Source organism: Leopardus geoffroyi, chromosome B2 (assembly GCF_018350155.1).
Source record: "Leopardus geoffroyi isolate Oge1 chromosome B2, O.geoffroyi_Oge1_pat1.0, whole genome shotgun sequence".
Classification (NCBI taxonomy): domain Eukaryota; kingdom Metazoa; phylum Chordata; class Mammalia; order Carnivora; family Felidae; genus Leopardus; species Leopardus geoffroyi.
Window position 1 is genome coordinate 75,603,293 of NC_059332.1, and position 17,255 is coordinate 75,620,547.

The following is a 17,255-nucleotide window of genomic DNA, read 5'->3' on the forward strand; positions in this document are numbered from 1 at the left end:
CGTGTGTTCTAAGTCTCATGTTCTTGAGAAACTCTAGTCAAGGTTTGGTTACAGGGGAAGTTTGGGATTCTTTTGTCTGGAAGGCATTCTGTCTTTAAAAAATCAATTGGGAAAAATTCTGATCCTAATCATTATCTCTGGCATTTGTGGACTATGGATTTCGAAGCACTAAAGAGTAGGAAAAATTCCTTCCAAATTTGGTGGAGAAGATGGATAGGGAAGAAGGAAGGGGGAAACTCCACCAGTTGCTTTTTTTTTTTTTTTTCTCCTCAGACTTATTTGGAGGACTGCTGAAAGATTTTGTGAATTTACTTCTTTTTGTTGCCTAAATTGCTTTTTAAGCAGTTTTATAAAGAAATCTACCTAGTTGGTTATTCTCTAAAATTAAACTTGTGGAAAAACTACAGTGCCTTTTTGGGTCTGAAACCCAATCACTTCTTTCCTCCCAAGATTATTCTGTAGATGAACATTTTAAGTTATCTGAGGTGATTTAAATTCATGGAAGTCATAACATAGAGAGGGAAATGTCCTGGATAGAAGAAAACCACTTGTTCTCATGGCACCCTTGAGGTGTCTTCAGGGCTGGATTTGTCTACTCTGTAGTTTTCAAGTAAAGGACTAAAAAGCAACTCATTTCTTTGAGAAGGCTAGCAACTCCTAGCCTTCTTGCTTTGAGAACAAAGCAACTCCTCCTTTGTTGTTTCCTGTTCTTTTTTTTTAAAAATGATAACCATACATTTAAATGTATGAACAGATGAAATAAATACTCCGGGAAGATAAAGGGTTTATTAAGATCTAAACAATAATCTTTGTTCCTTGGGCAACTGCAGAAAAGAATTGTGCTTGCTTTCCCAGAGCATGCCTAAGTGGCCCAGGCACCCTTGATTGCTTGGCGTTCACTGAGATGATCAGACACATGGATGAGACCTTGATTCTTTTTCATCAGATTCTCCTATCAGGGCAGTAGAGGATGATGAAGTAGAAATATTAGAGAGAGAGAGCTTTTAAAAATTATAAACAGTGTTTGATTATTTCTTTGTGTTAGGAGGCAATTTTCTATAGGGTTTTCAGATATCTGCACGTCTTATGAGCAGAAGTACTGACTGTCTTTTCAAGGATGTGTGCATAGTAAACAACCTCAGGAGGTAGAGCTAGTGACTCTAGAGCAAAGGACCACTTGCCTACTGTTGGGTACAATAAAGAAAATGTCTTCCTCCAGAACGAAGGACACGTGTGCTTACTGCTCGTTATAAAAGACTCGACTTTCCTAAACTCAAATTTCCCCTCTTGTCATGCAGCACATTGAGTGTACAGGTATGATCTGACCCTCTTCCCAAAGGTCTGTAGGAATTGGGGTTCAGGGAACTCATGCAAATGCTGATATTGTGGCCACTGCTCGTGATGTGAGTACTAAACTGTCCTCTGTGTCTGATGTTTTCTGCCGAGGACCCATGAAACTGGCAGGCTAACTTGTTAGCTTGCGAGTATGGTGAAATCTTTGACCGTTTATGTTTTTAATACTTAGAAATAATGATTTGTTAAAAAGGATGTATTTGAAAAGATTTATTGAAACTTACATTTCTAGTTTGTATAATTTTTAAGAAGTTTTTTTATGATATTATTTCCTCTTGTTTTGATACAGGGTTTGTTTATAATGTCACTCCATATATGGAGTATCATCCTGGTGGAGAAGATGAACTAATGAGAGCGGCAGGATCGGATGGTACTGACCTTTTTGATCAGGTAAGGTGGTGAAATTAATCATACTATTACAGTGGGAGGGTTCTCTTAGATTTAGGAGTGTGATAGTTGTAGAAAAAAAATAGTTGCACAAATTTCATATGCATTGGCTTGAATTTTGAAATTTGGGAAGATGCTCGAGAGTAACAACTGTTTAATTTGCCTTTGAATTATTTTACTATAATTTTAGAGATGGTTTCAAATCTGTATCCAGGAGTCTCCTCTTAAGTGCTTGCTGTCTCCTCTGCTAGCAGCTGATTACTCAGTTTTTATTAATTTTGATTATGATGATGATTGGCTTATGGACGACAGTAACAATTGGAAAAAAGAACAAGCCACTTAGCTTCTCTGCCCTTAGTTTTTTCTCATTTGGGAATTGTTATATAATTGGCCTATCTTGCTGTACTGAATCTGCTTATCATGTAGAAAATCAGATGATTAATGAATAGAAAACTTATTTTTCCTAGAGTGATAGCAGAGATTCTGAATGTATATTTCAAAAGACGTTTATTTAAATTAGTCATCTTTGGGGCGCCTGGGTGGCGCAGTCGGTTAAGCGTCCGACTTCAGCCAGGTCACGATCTCGCGGTCCGTGAGTTCGAGCCCCGCGTCAGGCTCTGGGCTGATGGCTCAGAGCCTGGAGCCTGTTTCCGATTCTGTATCTCCCTCTCTCTCTGCCCCTCCCCCGTTCATGCTCTGTCTCTCGCAAAAATAAATAAACGTTGAAAAAAAAAATTAAAAAAAAAAAATAAATTAGTCATCTTTCCCCTTACATTGACTAAAAACAAACATTGGCTCTTATACTATTTTAAAGTTACATAGAGTTATGTTTGCTGTCAATAGGGTGAACTGTTATTTTGAAACAATCTTGAGAAGAACAGAAATTTGCTTTTGTCTCACATATACTTTATTTTGTATTTTGTGATGATTATCCATGTTGTAGTACTGGGATTTTACCATTTCCGATACCAGAGTCAGATTGGGTTATTTTTAGAGTTGACTTCTGAACAAATATAATTTGATTTCTGTTCCTTCTACTTTTTCATCCATTTTAGGATTTAATTTTTGACCAGGTTGCCAGAAATATAGTTTGTTTTATATTTAAATGTACTTAATGTGCATCTGCTTAAATAGCAGAATCCTATTTGCAATTAGTGTTCTTCCTGGGTTGGAGAAAAGTCATGTTTGGCCATTGGTCATAATAGCATTCTCCTTGGGAGGTTCTTATTGCTGGTTTTTTTTTTTTTTTTTTAATTTTTAACTTTTAATTTTTACTTATTTTGAGAGAGAAAGAGACAGACAGCATGAGCAAGGGAGGGAGAGATAGAAAATCCCAAGCAGGCTCCACACTGTCAGCGCAGAGCCCAACGCTGGCTCCAACTCATGAAACTGCGAGATCATAACCTGAGAGCCATATGCTTAACCAACTAAGCCACCCAGGTGCCCCCTTATTGCTGTTTTAAGGCAAATTCTCATTGTCATTTGGTAGTTGTTATTGTCTCTCAATGCAAGCCAAATAGAAAAGTTTGGAAGCATTTGTGTGAAAAATTGTCTGCCATACTTTTTTCTTATATCTATTCTGTAACCTCTTGATTCTGAATATACTCTTCCACAAGAAGATTCCTCAGTAAAATCTAGTCCTATTTATATTCCTCAGTGTTGTGAAGTTAATATGGACCCTATTTAAGCAAAATTGTTTCGGAGAAGTCACAAGAACTGCTATAGTGTTAAATTCTTTAGCAGTTTAAACAGTATGTTAGTTACCAGATTGCTGCGTTCCCCTTGGCTTTCATAGGACCAGTGATGTTTATTTAAGACTTTCACTTACCACAGAAATAAACAACTTTATATTCTGGATTCTGTGGTGAAGCTTTTCATATCTTTAAACACTGGAGAACTTATTCATGGCTAGTATTTGAGTTGTACAAAGAATATTAAATAATCTTTTCTCTGTCAGATTTGTCTTTACTTTAGATCCCGCTTCTGACCTCTTGTTGTGTATTTTCAGATGCTTGATGGGCAGTTTGATAACCTGTTGGTACTTCAACTCAAATAATATCTCTCAAATAATATCAACCCATCTACTTCCCTTTTATTCCCCCTCTGTTTTCCTCTTTCTGGTAATGGGGACTTGAAGCCACTTAAGTAATTTTTGCCTTTTCTCATTGTGCACCACTATCTGGTCACTAGCGAAATCCCATGATGCTGTCTTTAAACATTACATTCTTTTCTCTCTTCCCACTGCCTTAGATCAAGTCATTATCACCTTCTCTGGCCCTACCATTGTAACACTGTACAGATCCCTTTACTTTCCAGTACCAATGTAAATAACATGACAGCTAGATTAGTGTTCTTAAAGACAGTCATCTTAGCACCTTGTTCTACAGCTCTCTGATGCTCACCATTGACAATGGGATAAATCAAAAGTCATTATCATGGCCTTTGAGGCCTTCAAAAGACTGTATTAAAGTAAATATCCTCAACATGCATTTGGCTTTGAGCAAATGGAAGTACTTTGAGCCAATCACCCGTTCCATGATTGGGATACCTCATACTTTTGCCTCCTTGGATATCCTTCTTCTTCATTTATCTGTTAAAATTCTACCCATTGCTCTAGCCCCAGGGATAGTGCTTTACATGTCATTGGATGCTCCATAAATATTTGGTATATGGAATTTTAATTTATATTAATAAATGGAGGCTCCTTTATAATTATATACATATATTGCATATTTGTTATTTTAGTATATATTTACTAACTCAGGAGTGTACACAAGCATTCTCATATCAGTATTATTTGACCTGGTTATTTTCCTGATTATCTAGTATTTTATTGAATAATTTATTAGTTTTCTTTTACTGGTCTTTTACAATTCGACATCTAGGTTGTTTCCAATATTTTGCTAATATAAATAGTGCTATGATGAATATCCTGGTACTTGCATCTTCGTGTGTATGTGAATATTTTCTCAGGTAAATTCACAAATTACTCAGTGAAAGAGCTGCATATTTTTAGGCTTTTAATGTATATTGAGAAGGTGTCCTCCAGAGGGTGTTTAAATTTAATTCCCACTGATGAGTCAGGCAACAAATAATGGCAGTTGTTTTCCTTGACGTGACAATCTCAGTCTGTTCGTTTTCAAGAAAATGTCTGTCAGATACCCAAGTCTGAATAACCAGTTTGTTTATCAGTCATTTTTTTTCTTTTACATATAAATGGTCTTCTGAGACAAAAGCTCGGTTCAGTTTGCAAATCAAATAATTGCCTGGGTATTTTCCTTCAAGGTGAGGATCTTACTTTGCAGCAGAAGCGTTTTTGAGAACTTCTCATTTTGTTACACAGAATGTAAGCAAGACCTCTACTCAGACGTTGAGACTTAAGAAAATTAATAATTTCTTCTACTTCATAAAGCATATTCTTAAATGAAACCAATCCCCCGGCCCCCATGGGTATGTGATGAAGAATATAAAGATTGAGGGGCGCCTGGGTGGCGCAGTCGGTTAAGCGTCCGACTTCAGCCAGGTCACCATCTCGCGGTCCGTGAGTTCGAGCCCCGCGTCAGGCTCTGGGCTGATGGCTCAGAGCCTGGAGCCTGTTTCCAATTCTGTGTCTCCCTCTCTCCCTGCCCCTCCCCCGTTCATGCTCTGTCTCTCTCTGTCCCAACAATAAATAAACGTTGAAAAAAAAAAAAAAAAAAAAAGAATATAAAGATTGAAACCTCTGCCTTGACTTGCCAGCATGCAAGCAGTTTTACCTAGCATTGCCTTTTCCACATTAGTGCAAGCGTCAACACTGGTGAAAAAGACAAATAACATCTCAGTATTATTATGAAACTAGTTGAGACCTCATGGGTATCTGAAAGGTCTGTACACGGCACTTGGAGAACATTGTACGCTGCCTTCCTGTCACTCCCTTACTGGCTAATTGAATCTACTTAGTTTTCCAGAGCAGTCTAAGTATGTTTAGTTTTGCTCCGAATAAAATTAGAGCATCTCATGGAGTCAGAGTCATGTCGCTTCTCTGTCATTTACATCCCACACCAGGTTCATCGTTGGGTCAATTATGAATCCATGCTGAAAGAATGCCTGGTTGGCAGAATGGCAGTTAAACCTGCTCTTCCTAAAGGTAAGTTGTGCCAAGTGCTAACCTGGCAGTGATGTGTAACACGCACATACTTTTTTTTACTTAGATTTCGACAGATAGATTTAAATAAATCACTATATTGTTCTTATTTTTCACTGGCCTCTGGTCCAGCCACTGTAAAGATTTTAAATGAATGAATGAATGAATGAATGAAGCAATGACTTAACCTTAGAATATTGACAGGTTTTGAGAGAACATTCATACGTGTGAGGAATGAGCATTATGGAAGTGAATGGACTCTATTTACTTCTTATTTAGTTTTCATTATTAGTCTTTTATTCTGTTGTTACATGGGTTAGCTAGAACACTTGGTTAAAGTTGAATTTTAGACTCGTTTTTGAGAATTTATTTTTTTGAATATTTAATATAGTCACATGACTCAAAACCCAGAAATTATGATGTTATACAGTGAAATTTTTCCTCCCAGCTTTGTCTCCCATTTGCCTTGAACCTTCCCCTCCTTGCCCCTGTATTATGGAAAACCCTTGTTCTGATTTTAAACTACTTTTAAAATACACCCGATTCCCTACCCTAACCTTCTGACCTGACTCTACAATCTGTATGGTGTTGGAGATCACCTCTTTGCCTCCTAAGCTTCTTTCAGAAGAGAACTCTCTGAAATTTTGGACATGCAATAGGAATAGCAGAAATGCTGCACTTAATTCTTGACTGTGGATAGAACGGTAGTCGTTTCTTTTAAGTAACTCCTGACTTTGACACTCAATTAAGAATAAATTGGCTTATTTGACCTGAGTCTTCTGTTTATTAGTTCAGTGAATTTTGTCATTCAAGGCCTCCGTCAGCAGTGTGGAAATAGCACAGGCATGCCCAGATTTGAACCCTAGTTCCACGGCCTATTGACTGTGCAGTCTTTGGGCCAGTTTCTACCTCTGACCCTCAGTTTTCATCTGTACAGTGATTCATAGGACTAGGAAGTAACATGAGTAAAGTTCCTTTCACTGTGAGTGTAATAGATGCTCAAAAAGGATTATTTTTTTTTCTTCCCATTGTTACAAAACAAATAAGCAGTATGTGTGTATACCAAAAGCACACTAATGTGACTTTTAGTGTCTGGAAGTTCTTCCAAACCAGTTTACGTTTTAAGCCAATTCCTTTCTCCTTTTAACTGACTCCTAAATTCACTAATTCACTGCCAGCAGGAGACACAGTATTAATTCGAGTTTCTGAATGACTACTTTTACCTCATCCTGACTGTTCCTTATCTCATTTACATAATCTGGTACTAATGGTCATGTCTTCTGTAGTATCAGAAAGTATGCGGGTTCCTGAGGCTCTTATTCCATAAGGGACGTGAAGTTAGAAAAAGGACTCTTCTGGTTTCTTTCTTCCTATCTGGAAATGAAAGACAGATGACTCTCAAAATACTTCACCAAATATGATAAACACCATTTAAAATAAGCGGATTGGTTCAAAATCTCCAGATATTTCCCCATACAAAAAGGGTAAGTTCAGGCAGCAATCCAGGGTGATAAGCTAGCTCTGAAGCCTCCGTTTCCTTCTAGCACTTATCTAGATGATCTGGATATCATCTAGATTAAGAGCCATGCCAGAATGTTAACGGTCACGCAGTGGGTGGAAGACCAGATTGTGGGTCTCTAAAAGCAGGGAGTTGGAACCGAGATCCCTTCCTATGGCTTGGACTCTTGAAGGTCCATGTAATGAGTGAAATGGGAAAGCATGAAGAAAGTCTGTCCAACACAAGGGAATGTCAGGTTATTTTGTCTGCCCTGACCTTATTTATGAGGTGACAGGGGAGAGGAAAGGGAGATTTCCTCAGAGAATTTGTAACCGCAGCCCTGCCTACATAAGAGTTGGGAATTCAAATATATTCCACCTATGTGGTCTCAGAAACCTCAAACCAAAAAATAAAATGGCCTCCCATTAGTAGTTTCCCAGGCTGTTTGTCAGAGGTGTATACACATTTTTAATCGTGAAACACGCTTATGACCTAAAGCCCTCAAAATTCCCACAGGTACACATCAGATAATTATTAGTGTCCAATAAAAAATTAGACAACATATGAGGAAACAAATCATTGTTTCTTGTTTCTGCAAGAAACAAGAGTAGAATTTCACCCTTAGGGCTTCATTATTCATATACAGACTAAAACTAGTTATATTTGAAGTGTTAAGGACAATAAGAATCTATTAGTAACATGAGTAAAAAACAAGAGACTGTTAAAATTGTTAACAGAGACTGTTAAAATTTAATTGTGTTGAATTAAAAAACAAGAGAGAATTTCTAGAAATGAAAAATAGAGGTGGTGAGCTTAAAAATTACATAGCACAAGTAGCCAAAGAGTTTAGACATAGTAGAAGAGCTCAGTGAATGGCAAGATTGAGCAGCGTAAATTACACAGAATGTACCACAGAGAAACAAAGGGGTAAAAAAATATGCAAGAGGTGTGGGGGATCCAACACTTGTAATCAGATTTCCAGAAGTAAGTAGAAGTGAGAATGAGGAAGAAGCAACATCTTGAAGGGATAATGGCTAAGAATGTTCCAGAACTAATGTCATAAATCCTCAAATTCAGCAAGTTTGGCAAATCCCAAACAAAATAAAAAGAAATCCACACATGGACTCTTTGTAGTAAAACTGCAGAACACTGAAGACGATGAGAAGATCCAGAAACAGCCAGAGAGAGACGGATTTAGTAACAGACCAGTGCTTGGTGAATTGACAGCTAAGTTACTAGTGTAATTTATAAGCCGCTATAGCGTGTTTACCAGAAGAACAGTAGAAGCCAGAAAACAATAGAACAGTATCTTAAAACTGCTGAGAGAAAATAACTGGCAACCTAAAATCATTCAGTAACGAGGAGGATTAGATACAGGTAGGTAAGACTGAAAAGGAAAAATTAAAAAATAAAACAGCAACCACAAAACCAAAATTAGGAGGTTCGAAGGGTCGAGGAGACAGGCTTTCTGAATCCTAATCATAAAAAAGTAAACTGTGGTGAGTATTCTTTCTCCTCGTCACCACCTGGCTCAGGGGGGTATGAACACATTTCCTACGCAGAATGAGATATGGAGTCAGATATTTTGTATTCATAAATTAAAAGATTCCTTTTTAACACTGTCCTCAGCTGTCACTGTCCTTAAATATGGATTACTGAGGCAGCATAGGATCTACAGAAAGCACAAATTTCATGAAGCTGACATGGGGTCAGAGCACATCTCTGCCACTTACAAGCTGTTATGTTCTTTGGTACCAGTTGACAGATCTGAGAGTTTTCCCTCAGCAGTAAAATGGGATTTAAGAAGAAAACATGCTAACATTATTGTGAGGATTAAGCAAAGGCATGTTTGCTGACCACTAGCGCCTAATAAGCTGCAGGGGGGTGGGCAGTGGAGCTGGTAGAAGTGGTTGCCGCGGTCCTAGCTACCTTCACCCCTCCACCCCTGCGGTACTGAGGCTGCTTACATTCTGTTCCTTTGTGTGTCCCTACAGTTATCAGGCGTAAACCAGCATGGACTGAAGTGTTTCACCTCGAAAGGTGGTTCTGTTTCCGTAAAAAAGAAAGTATTATTATTGCCGGAGCATGTGAGATTAGGGCTGTGAATCCAGGTTTCACTCTAAAGCCTTTTTGGAGTGTAAGTGTTTTTGCTAGGGTGAGGCCAGTAGCTGGGAGTGATGAGACAACTTGAAAAGCATTAGGAAGCAAAGACAAGAATTTTACAAATCAGAAAGGTGTTGATTCCAAGTAAGTGGATCGTTTTTGTTATTTGTTTTGTTTTGTTTTGTTAACAGTAGAGACTCAAGATACAGTTTGGACTCCAGGCTAACCAGCAGGAGTAGAGCATGTAAAAGGAACAGAGTAACTAAAGAGAAAGATCTAATGTGTCAGAAATAAGGAATGTTCCTGATAATTAAGGTGAAGTTCCATTTTAACATAAGTACCAATTGTGCCTTTCGTGTATGAGCAGGGATTGGTCATTGAACTCTGCTGGGCCTTATTGATAGAAATTATTAGAACGGGGTAACTGTGTAATTGTCCAAACTGGGGCAGCTCTGAGCATGCAAGGAGGCTCTGTGAGTAATCGTGGTGAGACAACAGGGGATAAACTGTGACTGGCAAACTGTAGCATGTGTTCGCTCTCCGGTTGGAACTTCTGGATGAAATGGGAACAGAGGATGAGAAGAGTTGATGGAGGAGCAGAGAATGAAAACAAAGATGAAGCGAGAACAGTAGGGGGAAAGAGACTGTCGCTGGCATGGGGATTTGTGGGGGGCAGATGGGCACCCAGGGGCTACACTGAAGGAGAATTTTAATGCATGGGCTTCTTTCAGTACCAGATCCCTCACACACTCTTTTAAGGAGGTGGTCTGCCAGACCCCAAAGCAGGGGAATCCAGAATTGCCATTTTATGGCCGTCTCCACAGCTGGGCAGTTCTGGGAGGTTAGTTTTCAATTTGTCTGGTGATTTCTAGCATGGCAGTGGTGAAATGCACAGGTATGTAGGAAGAAAACAGCAAAGCTAACTGCACCAGAATATAAAACATGATACTGGTGGATCTTTATCAAGCAAAGAATCAGTGTTTTTTGTAATCCTTTGTTTGAAAAGCATTACCGTTTATATTGTGCTTTAAAAAGATCAATAATGAATAAAAGGAGAAACTTCCCTTGGAAAGTTAAGCTTCGGTTGATTATTTATTTATGTGGAACACTACATTCTCTGGCAAAGATGAAAAATGTTCTTGCTTCTTGCCCTATTTTAGTTCTCAGCTGCCATTATTGTAGCTGCATGCCACATGTGGCTGTCGAATGCTAGGATGTGCCTCGTCCAAGCTGAGATGTGTTAAAAGTGTAAAAGACTGCATTTTAAGACTTCGTTGTAAAAAATGTAAAATATCTCATAAATTTTACATAGATTACATATTGAAATGATAATATTCTGGATCTATTGTGGTTAGTAAAAATACATTACTAAAATTAATTTAACCTGTTACTTTTTGTTAATGTGGTCATTAGAAAATTTAAAATTATGCTTATGGCTTGCATTACATTTCTTCTGGGCAGCACTGTTCAAGACCAAATTTTTTAAAGTGGGTAACTTTAATGAGTCGATCCTTTGCCTTACAAAAGGAAGCATCTATGAGTTCTATAAATGGAGGGATTCTCCAATTGAATAACCATGGCCTTTAAATAAGGTACATTTAAATAAAAACCTCAGTATCTTCACTTTTATTTTTATACTTAAAAAATTAAAAAAAAAAATTTTTTTTTTTAAGATTTATTTATTTTTGAGACAGAGAGAGACAGAGCATGAACGGGGGAGGGTCAGAGAGAGAGAGGGAGACACAGAATCTGAAACAGGCTCCAGGCTCTGAGCAGTCAGCACAGAGCCCGACGCGGGGCTCAAACTCACGGACCGGGAGATCGTGACCTGAGCCGAAGTCGGACGCTTAACCGACTGAGCCACCCAGGCGCCCCTTAAAAAATTTTAATGTAAGTAAAGTAAGTAATGTAAGTAAATATAAGTAAGTAAAGTAAGTGTACTTTAAAAAATTTTAATGTAAGTCATATTTTAAAAATACTAATCATATTTTCCAGTGGCATAGCGCAGTGTCAGAAATGTCTCTCTTTTTTTTTTGTCTTAAGTTCATTTATTTTTTAGCTCAAGAGAGAGTGAGCAAGGGAGGGGCGCAGAGAGAGAGAGAGAGAGAGAGAGAGAGAATCCCAAGCGAGTCCCCCACTTGTCAGTGCAGAGCCCGAAGGGGGGCTCAAACTCACGAACTGTGAAATCATGAACTGAGCTGAAATCAAGAGGTGGACACTTAACTGACTGAGCCATCCAGGTACTCCAAAAGTGTCTCTTCCTAATTTCTCATCAGTTTATCATGGTTTCTAATACTTTATGTTTTTTGTTTTCATACTCACTCTCTCAAGCAGTTACTGACTGTAAAGCACTTGGAACCATATCAGTAGAATACTTACAGGTGGAAGAGGGTTTAGAGCTGTTTTAACACCTTTACTTTAAAAGTGAAGATGCTATATGTTAACTCACTCGAATTTAAATAAAAACTTGAAAAAACCCCAAAAAGTGAATAAAAATAAAAGTGAAGATACTGAGGTTTTTATGTATATGTACCTTATTTCAAGGCTGTAGTTACTCATTTGGAGAATCTTGCCATTTATAGAACTCATGAATGCTTCCTTTGGTAAGGCAAAGAATCACTCATTAAAGTTACCCACATTTGCATAATTTTTTTAAATTTATGCCAGTGATTTTCAACAGGGGTTGATTTTGCTACTCAAGGGGCCACTCTCTGGAAACATTTTGGTTGGCACAATTAAACTAGGTGCTCCTGGTATTCTAGTGGGTAGAGGAGAGGGCAGTGATGCCACAGAATAGCCTACCGTGCACAGGATAGACTCCCACAACAGAGAATTGTCCAGCCCAAAATGTTACTAGTGCTGAAGTAGTGAGACCCTCTACTTTAGTTTTCTGTTCTTAAAAATGATAGTATCCACAGCACACGTATGTGAAGCTGGTATGTAGACAAGTAACTATTGAATGGGCTGGCTGCTGGCTGGAAGTTCGAAGTAGAGCCAAAGTTCTCTCATCAAGGAGCTTCAGTTTCCTCGGTAAAATGGGCTCAGTGGGTGGGCAAAATATAAGCTCAGGTGCCAACTGATAGGGGGAAAGCAAGGCCAGCCGAGGCTTAACTAGTGGAGAGAAAGAGCAAGGTGTTGTGGTGATATGGACCTTACCAGATGAGTAAATTTGCTGTGTTAGTCAGGCTGCCTTAATTTGCTTTTGCTGCTGTCAGTCCATTGTCTGAGTGATTCCTGCCAGAAAGATATAAGGGAGAGGTCATTGAAAATGGGGGTGAGAAGTCCCTGGTCAAGGGCAGGTGCAAACCTGAATAGGAAGTGTGTCATGCTTTGTGGGTGCTACTGACCAGTGTTTGGTTTAGGTTGGTATTTGTTTTGTTTTCAGGGAAAGATGATTTTTGAACATGTGTATATTCATGTGCAGGTGATGCCAAATAAGGAAGGAGTGGTTAACCCTAAGAGGATATGACAAGAATGGAAAATAACTGATAAATTGGGGGATTGAATAAAAAATATCAAGTATACCCTACCTACAGAGAAACCACGAACTTCTAAAAATGCAGTTTATTCTGTGACTAGTTAAATGAGTAGTAGGAAGAAAACTGACCAGGAGTACGTACACATTCTAGTACTTTAAAATCTCTTTAACCCTGGAATTTTTCAGAGTATGTGTTTCAACTATTAATTACTTATTTTAATTCTGCCAGTAAACTATTTCTAGGGTGAGGGGTAATTCTGAGCCTTGAAGTTTAAGGGATGTATAAAATTTAAAGGTAATTCAGAAGATGATTACAAAGATGAGTAAAGGAAAGTAAAAGGTAAAGATAGTTTAGAAATATTGAAATCTTTTATAAGATTTGAGAAATTAGTGTGTAACTTGAAACGAAAATAAGACTTAAGCCTCATTTATGTTATGAGGAGTTCCATTTAGAAATATGGAAGAATTTCTAGAGAAAAAATGATTATTAAACATATTGTAGAGAGCCAGGGAGCCATCTTCTGGCAAGCCTGAGTAGTTAAGGGAATATAGAATGCTGCATTTTGGTCTTGGTGATAAGATCTCTGGTAATAAGACTGAGCTCATATCTGGTGGTTACGTGATACCGACCTTTGGAAATAAGAAGATGAGGTATGTAGCTACATGTTAAATGCTCAAATATAAATACTCAGCATTTGTCTTCCTAGGATGCTTTTCTTCAGGGCCTCAGTGACAAATGCCTAGATATTGTCAAAACGTAGCTAAAATATTACCTCCTCAATGGAGTCCTTTCAAATTCCTTCCAACTAGAGATATCCCATTCTATGCTTCTAGGTATGCTACATACCTCTTTTAAAGCATTTGTCATATTGTGTGTGTTCAAGAGAATGTATCAACATTTTATTTTTAATTCCGTTTATTTAATTTTTTTGAATAAGTAATGCATTCACATGATTCAAGTATGTGTAATGCATTCAAGTACGTGTAAGTAATGCATATCACATGATTCATACCTCAGTCTCCCATCTACTGGTTTCCCCTCCCATGTATACACAAAGGTAACCATGTTATTCTAATTTCATTATGAATCCTTCCAAATTTATGGGTGCATAAGCAAACATATATTCGTATTTTCCTAACTTTTTATCAAAATGCTTTCACATTATGTCAATATGTTTATTAAGATGATGGCCAGCAAATATTTATTTTTTTAATATTTATTTATTTATTTTGAGAGAGAGCGTGTGCATAGGGGAAGGGCAGAGAGAGAGGGGGAGAGAGAGAATCCCAAGTAGGCTCCATGCTCTCAGCGCAGAACTTGAGGTGAGGCTCAGACCCAAAAGCTGTGAGATCATGACCTAGGCCGAAGTCAAGAGTTGGATGCTTGACCGACTGGGCCATGCAGGCACCCTGATCAAATATTTATTTAAAAAATGAGTATACTGGTAAAACAGATTTTTTTCTTTCTTTATCGTGGGGGTCCTCCTGTGGCTTCACCCAACAGAGGTAAACTAGATTGGGGCCACAACTGAAAATCCTTACCTACCCTTTTACCGCAGAAGAGTAGAGTGCAGTCCGTAAACTGCAGCACTGGCTTTCAAAATTACTCTGATCTCTCCAGAAAGCAGAGGTTCTTATCAGAGTAATGCAGCTTAACCAACATTATGAGAAAATACAAATTCTCTTGGCTATGGAATTAATGATCTAGACAGAACATCAGATTTCTTGTCAGTCTCATGTGACTAAAAGGACTCAGATGTAAATATCATTAATAATAAAAATAGTCTTTTATTTCTATGTGTCAGTGTTTTGAAAGAGTTGCAAAAGTAGAGTTTTTAAAAGTAATTTAGATCGTTTAAGTAGAAAAATCTCTTCCTACTGGTACTTCTTGCATTAAAAAAAAAAAAAAAAAAAGGATTCAGAAAAAATGACCTATGTAGTAGGATCCAGAAACTTCTGACAGGTTCAATCAATTCATGTCAGGCGGGAAGTAAATCATATAAGATAAACATATATTTTTCCTTAGAAACAAATTATGTGGGGCAAGTTTTCAAAAGCTGTGATCCTCTTAGATAAAAACAAATTGTTTTACTTGATAAATGACATTCATCAAACTGCCAAGTATGTGGTACACCGAAAATAGATTTAATTTACTTTTATCTGTGCGTTTGTTGGTTGTTCTAAGATAAAACAAATAATTACAACTAAGTAGGAAAGACAGATGAAACCCACTGATGAAAGTAAGTGATCAAGCAAGGACATCCCTTGCAAACTGTAATGACTAGATTTTTATTTGGCACTTGATAAGCAGAGCTCATTTTGAGGTATAAATCAAGTGGTTTTTAGGTCTTTTGTCTTTCCAGAAAGTATTAACACTAGCAATGGCATAGTTAAGAAATATGATGCTGAGTCTTAGAGGCTATGAAGTCTAATCTTGGCTTTGTTGCTAAAAAGCTGTGGATTTCATTCAAGTCCTTGACCCCTGACTTTCAGTCTTAAATGAGGGGATCAGATGGTAATTTGCTGCATGTTGTTAAGATCCCTTTCAGCTTTGAAATTATTTTGGTAAAATAAAGAAAATAAAAAGAATAGTCATCTGGCCTCCTTAATCATGATTATTTTATGATAGTTGAGTGAAGCAGAGGTAATTGTGGTATCCCTGGTTGATTGAATATCAGAACATAAAAGATTTGAAAGCCTTCATTTAAGTGGTTTAGTTTTTGTTTTCTATAAAACAAGGTCACCTCAACAATTGATATCTACCAGTTTACTGCTTGGATATTTTGTTGGCTTGTCATTCTTTTCTCCTCCTCCTCCTTCTTTTTTTTTTTTTTTTTTTTTTTTTTAAACTCTGTTAACTTGCTGAGGGTTTTATTTTGACCATATGGTGTAGCATCTTTGGTGGTCAAAATACAATGTCGATTTGTGAGTTGGTTGCCATCCTGAAAGAAAATAACTGTTAAATATTACTGTGTTGTACATACAAGTGAAAGTCTTATACTTTCATCATTTTGCTGTTTAAATTTGGAGTAAGCAATAATCTTTTTAAGTATTGACCTAGATTAGATTAGATAAGAAAGGTATAAGGTGTCTTTCTTTGGGTTGTTAGCGTGAACATTTTATTTATAATGTGTAATATAATAAATTCTGAATAATTTTGATTACTTTGGAATATGATGATCTAAACAAAACTTGGGTTTTTATATGCTTTCTAAAGAAATTAACCAAGATATTAGAAAAAAGTATTCAGAGAAGTAGAGAAAAGCTCAGTGAAGTAGGAGACAAACACCTGGAGAAGAAATGGCCCAGCAATTTTCAGAATGAAGCTTCCTTGTTTGAAACATTGACCATCTATTTATTAGCCTTGTTTTTCTCCTCAGACCTGAACAGAAAGCTCTTCAAGGAAGGGGCTGTTATCTTCAAATATTAACTGATACTCTCTTTGATGTTATAGTATTATTATCTGACTTTTCTTTTCTAAATCACTGTACAGACTATCATGAAGAAAAGAAAGTCTTAAATGGTAAGTCATATAAATTTATGATAAAAAATGGATCGTATTCTTATGAATTACATTCACATACAGAATTGTTTTACAGAATTATTTGGGGTAGTATTTGGATTTTTTTTGGGGGGGGGAGGATATTTTTTATACAAAAGATGTCTTTACTTACCTAAACTTAGAGGCTTTGGCAGAACTTTATAGATCCCTTACTCCAGCCATTACTCTTAGAGTAAGTAGTCCCTCCTGGAACATCCCTGAACATGGCGATCATCTGCCTGCAGCTTGAATACTTGTTAGTGATGAGGAGTTCCACCCTCAGAAGCAAGACAGAACAAGTCATATCCCCAGGCATGGAGCTGAATGCCAGTGTTTGCATATAGATGCTGAATAGCCTATTACTACTCTTTCCAGGCTCAGCAGCTCTGGCTTCTTCAGCCATTCAGTATGACCGAGAATTATGACTGACATTCTCCCCTCCCCACCTCCAATCAATCAATCAATCAATCAATACATAAATACATACATACATACATACATACATATGGTGTAGTGGTCAGTATTGACTCTTAGGAAATGCCTGGGGCTACATTGATTGAACTACTTGTTTAAGGTATGTTTTTATTTTTTCCTCTGTATTTATTTATTTATTTATTTTTATTTTTTTCAATATATGAAATTTATTGTCAAATTGGTTTCCATACAACACCCAGTGCTCATCCCAAAAGGTGCCCTCCTCAATACCCATCACCCACCCTCCCCTCCCTCCCACCCCCCTCATCAACCCTCAGTTTGTTCTCAGTAAGGTATG

At 37.5% G+C, this 17,255-nt stretch overlaps 1 protein-coding gene across 3 annotated transcripts in view; it reads left to right on the forward strand.

Moving 5' to 3' along the window:
* The window catches only part of LOC123608680 (cytochrome b5 reductase 4), a 100,650-nt gene that overhangs the window by 34,130 nt on the left and 49,265 nt on the right, over positions 1-17,255 (forward strand). For all 3 annotated transcript variants that reach the window (XM_045498928.1, XM_045498926.1, XM_045498927.1), the window contains exons 3-5: positions 1,643-1,743; positions 5,785-5,866; positions 16,436-16,465. In XM_045498928.1, the coding sequence (XP_045354884.1) occupies positions 1,643-1,743; positions 5,785-5,866; positions 16,436-16,465 (213 nt within the window). The remainder of the gene's footprint in view (positions 1-1,642; positions 1,744-5,784; positions 5,867-16,435; positions 16,466-17,255) is intronic.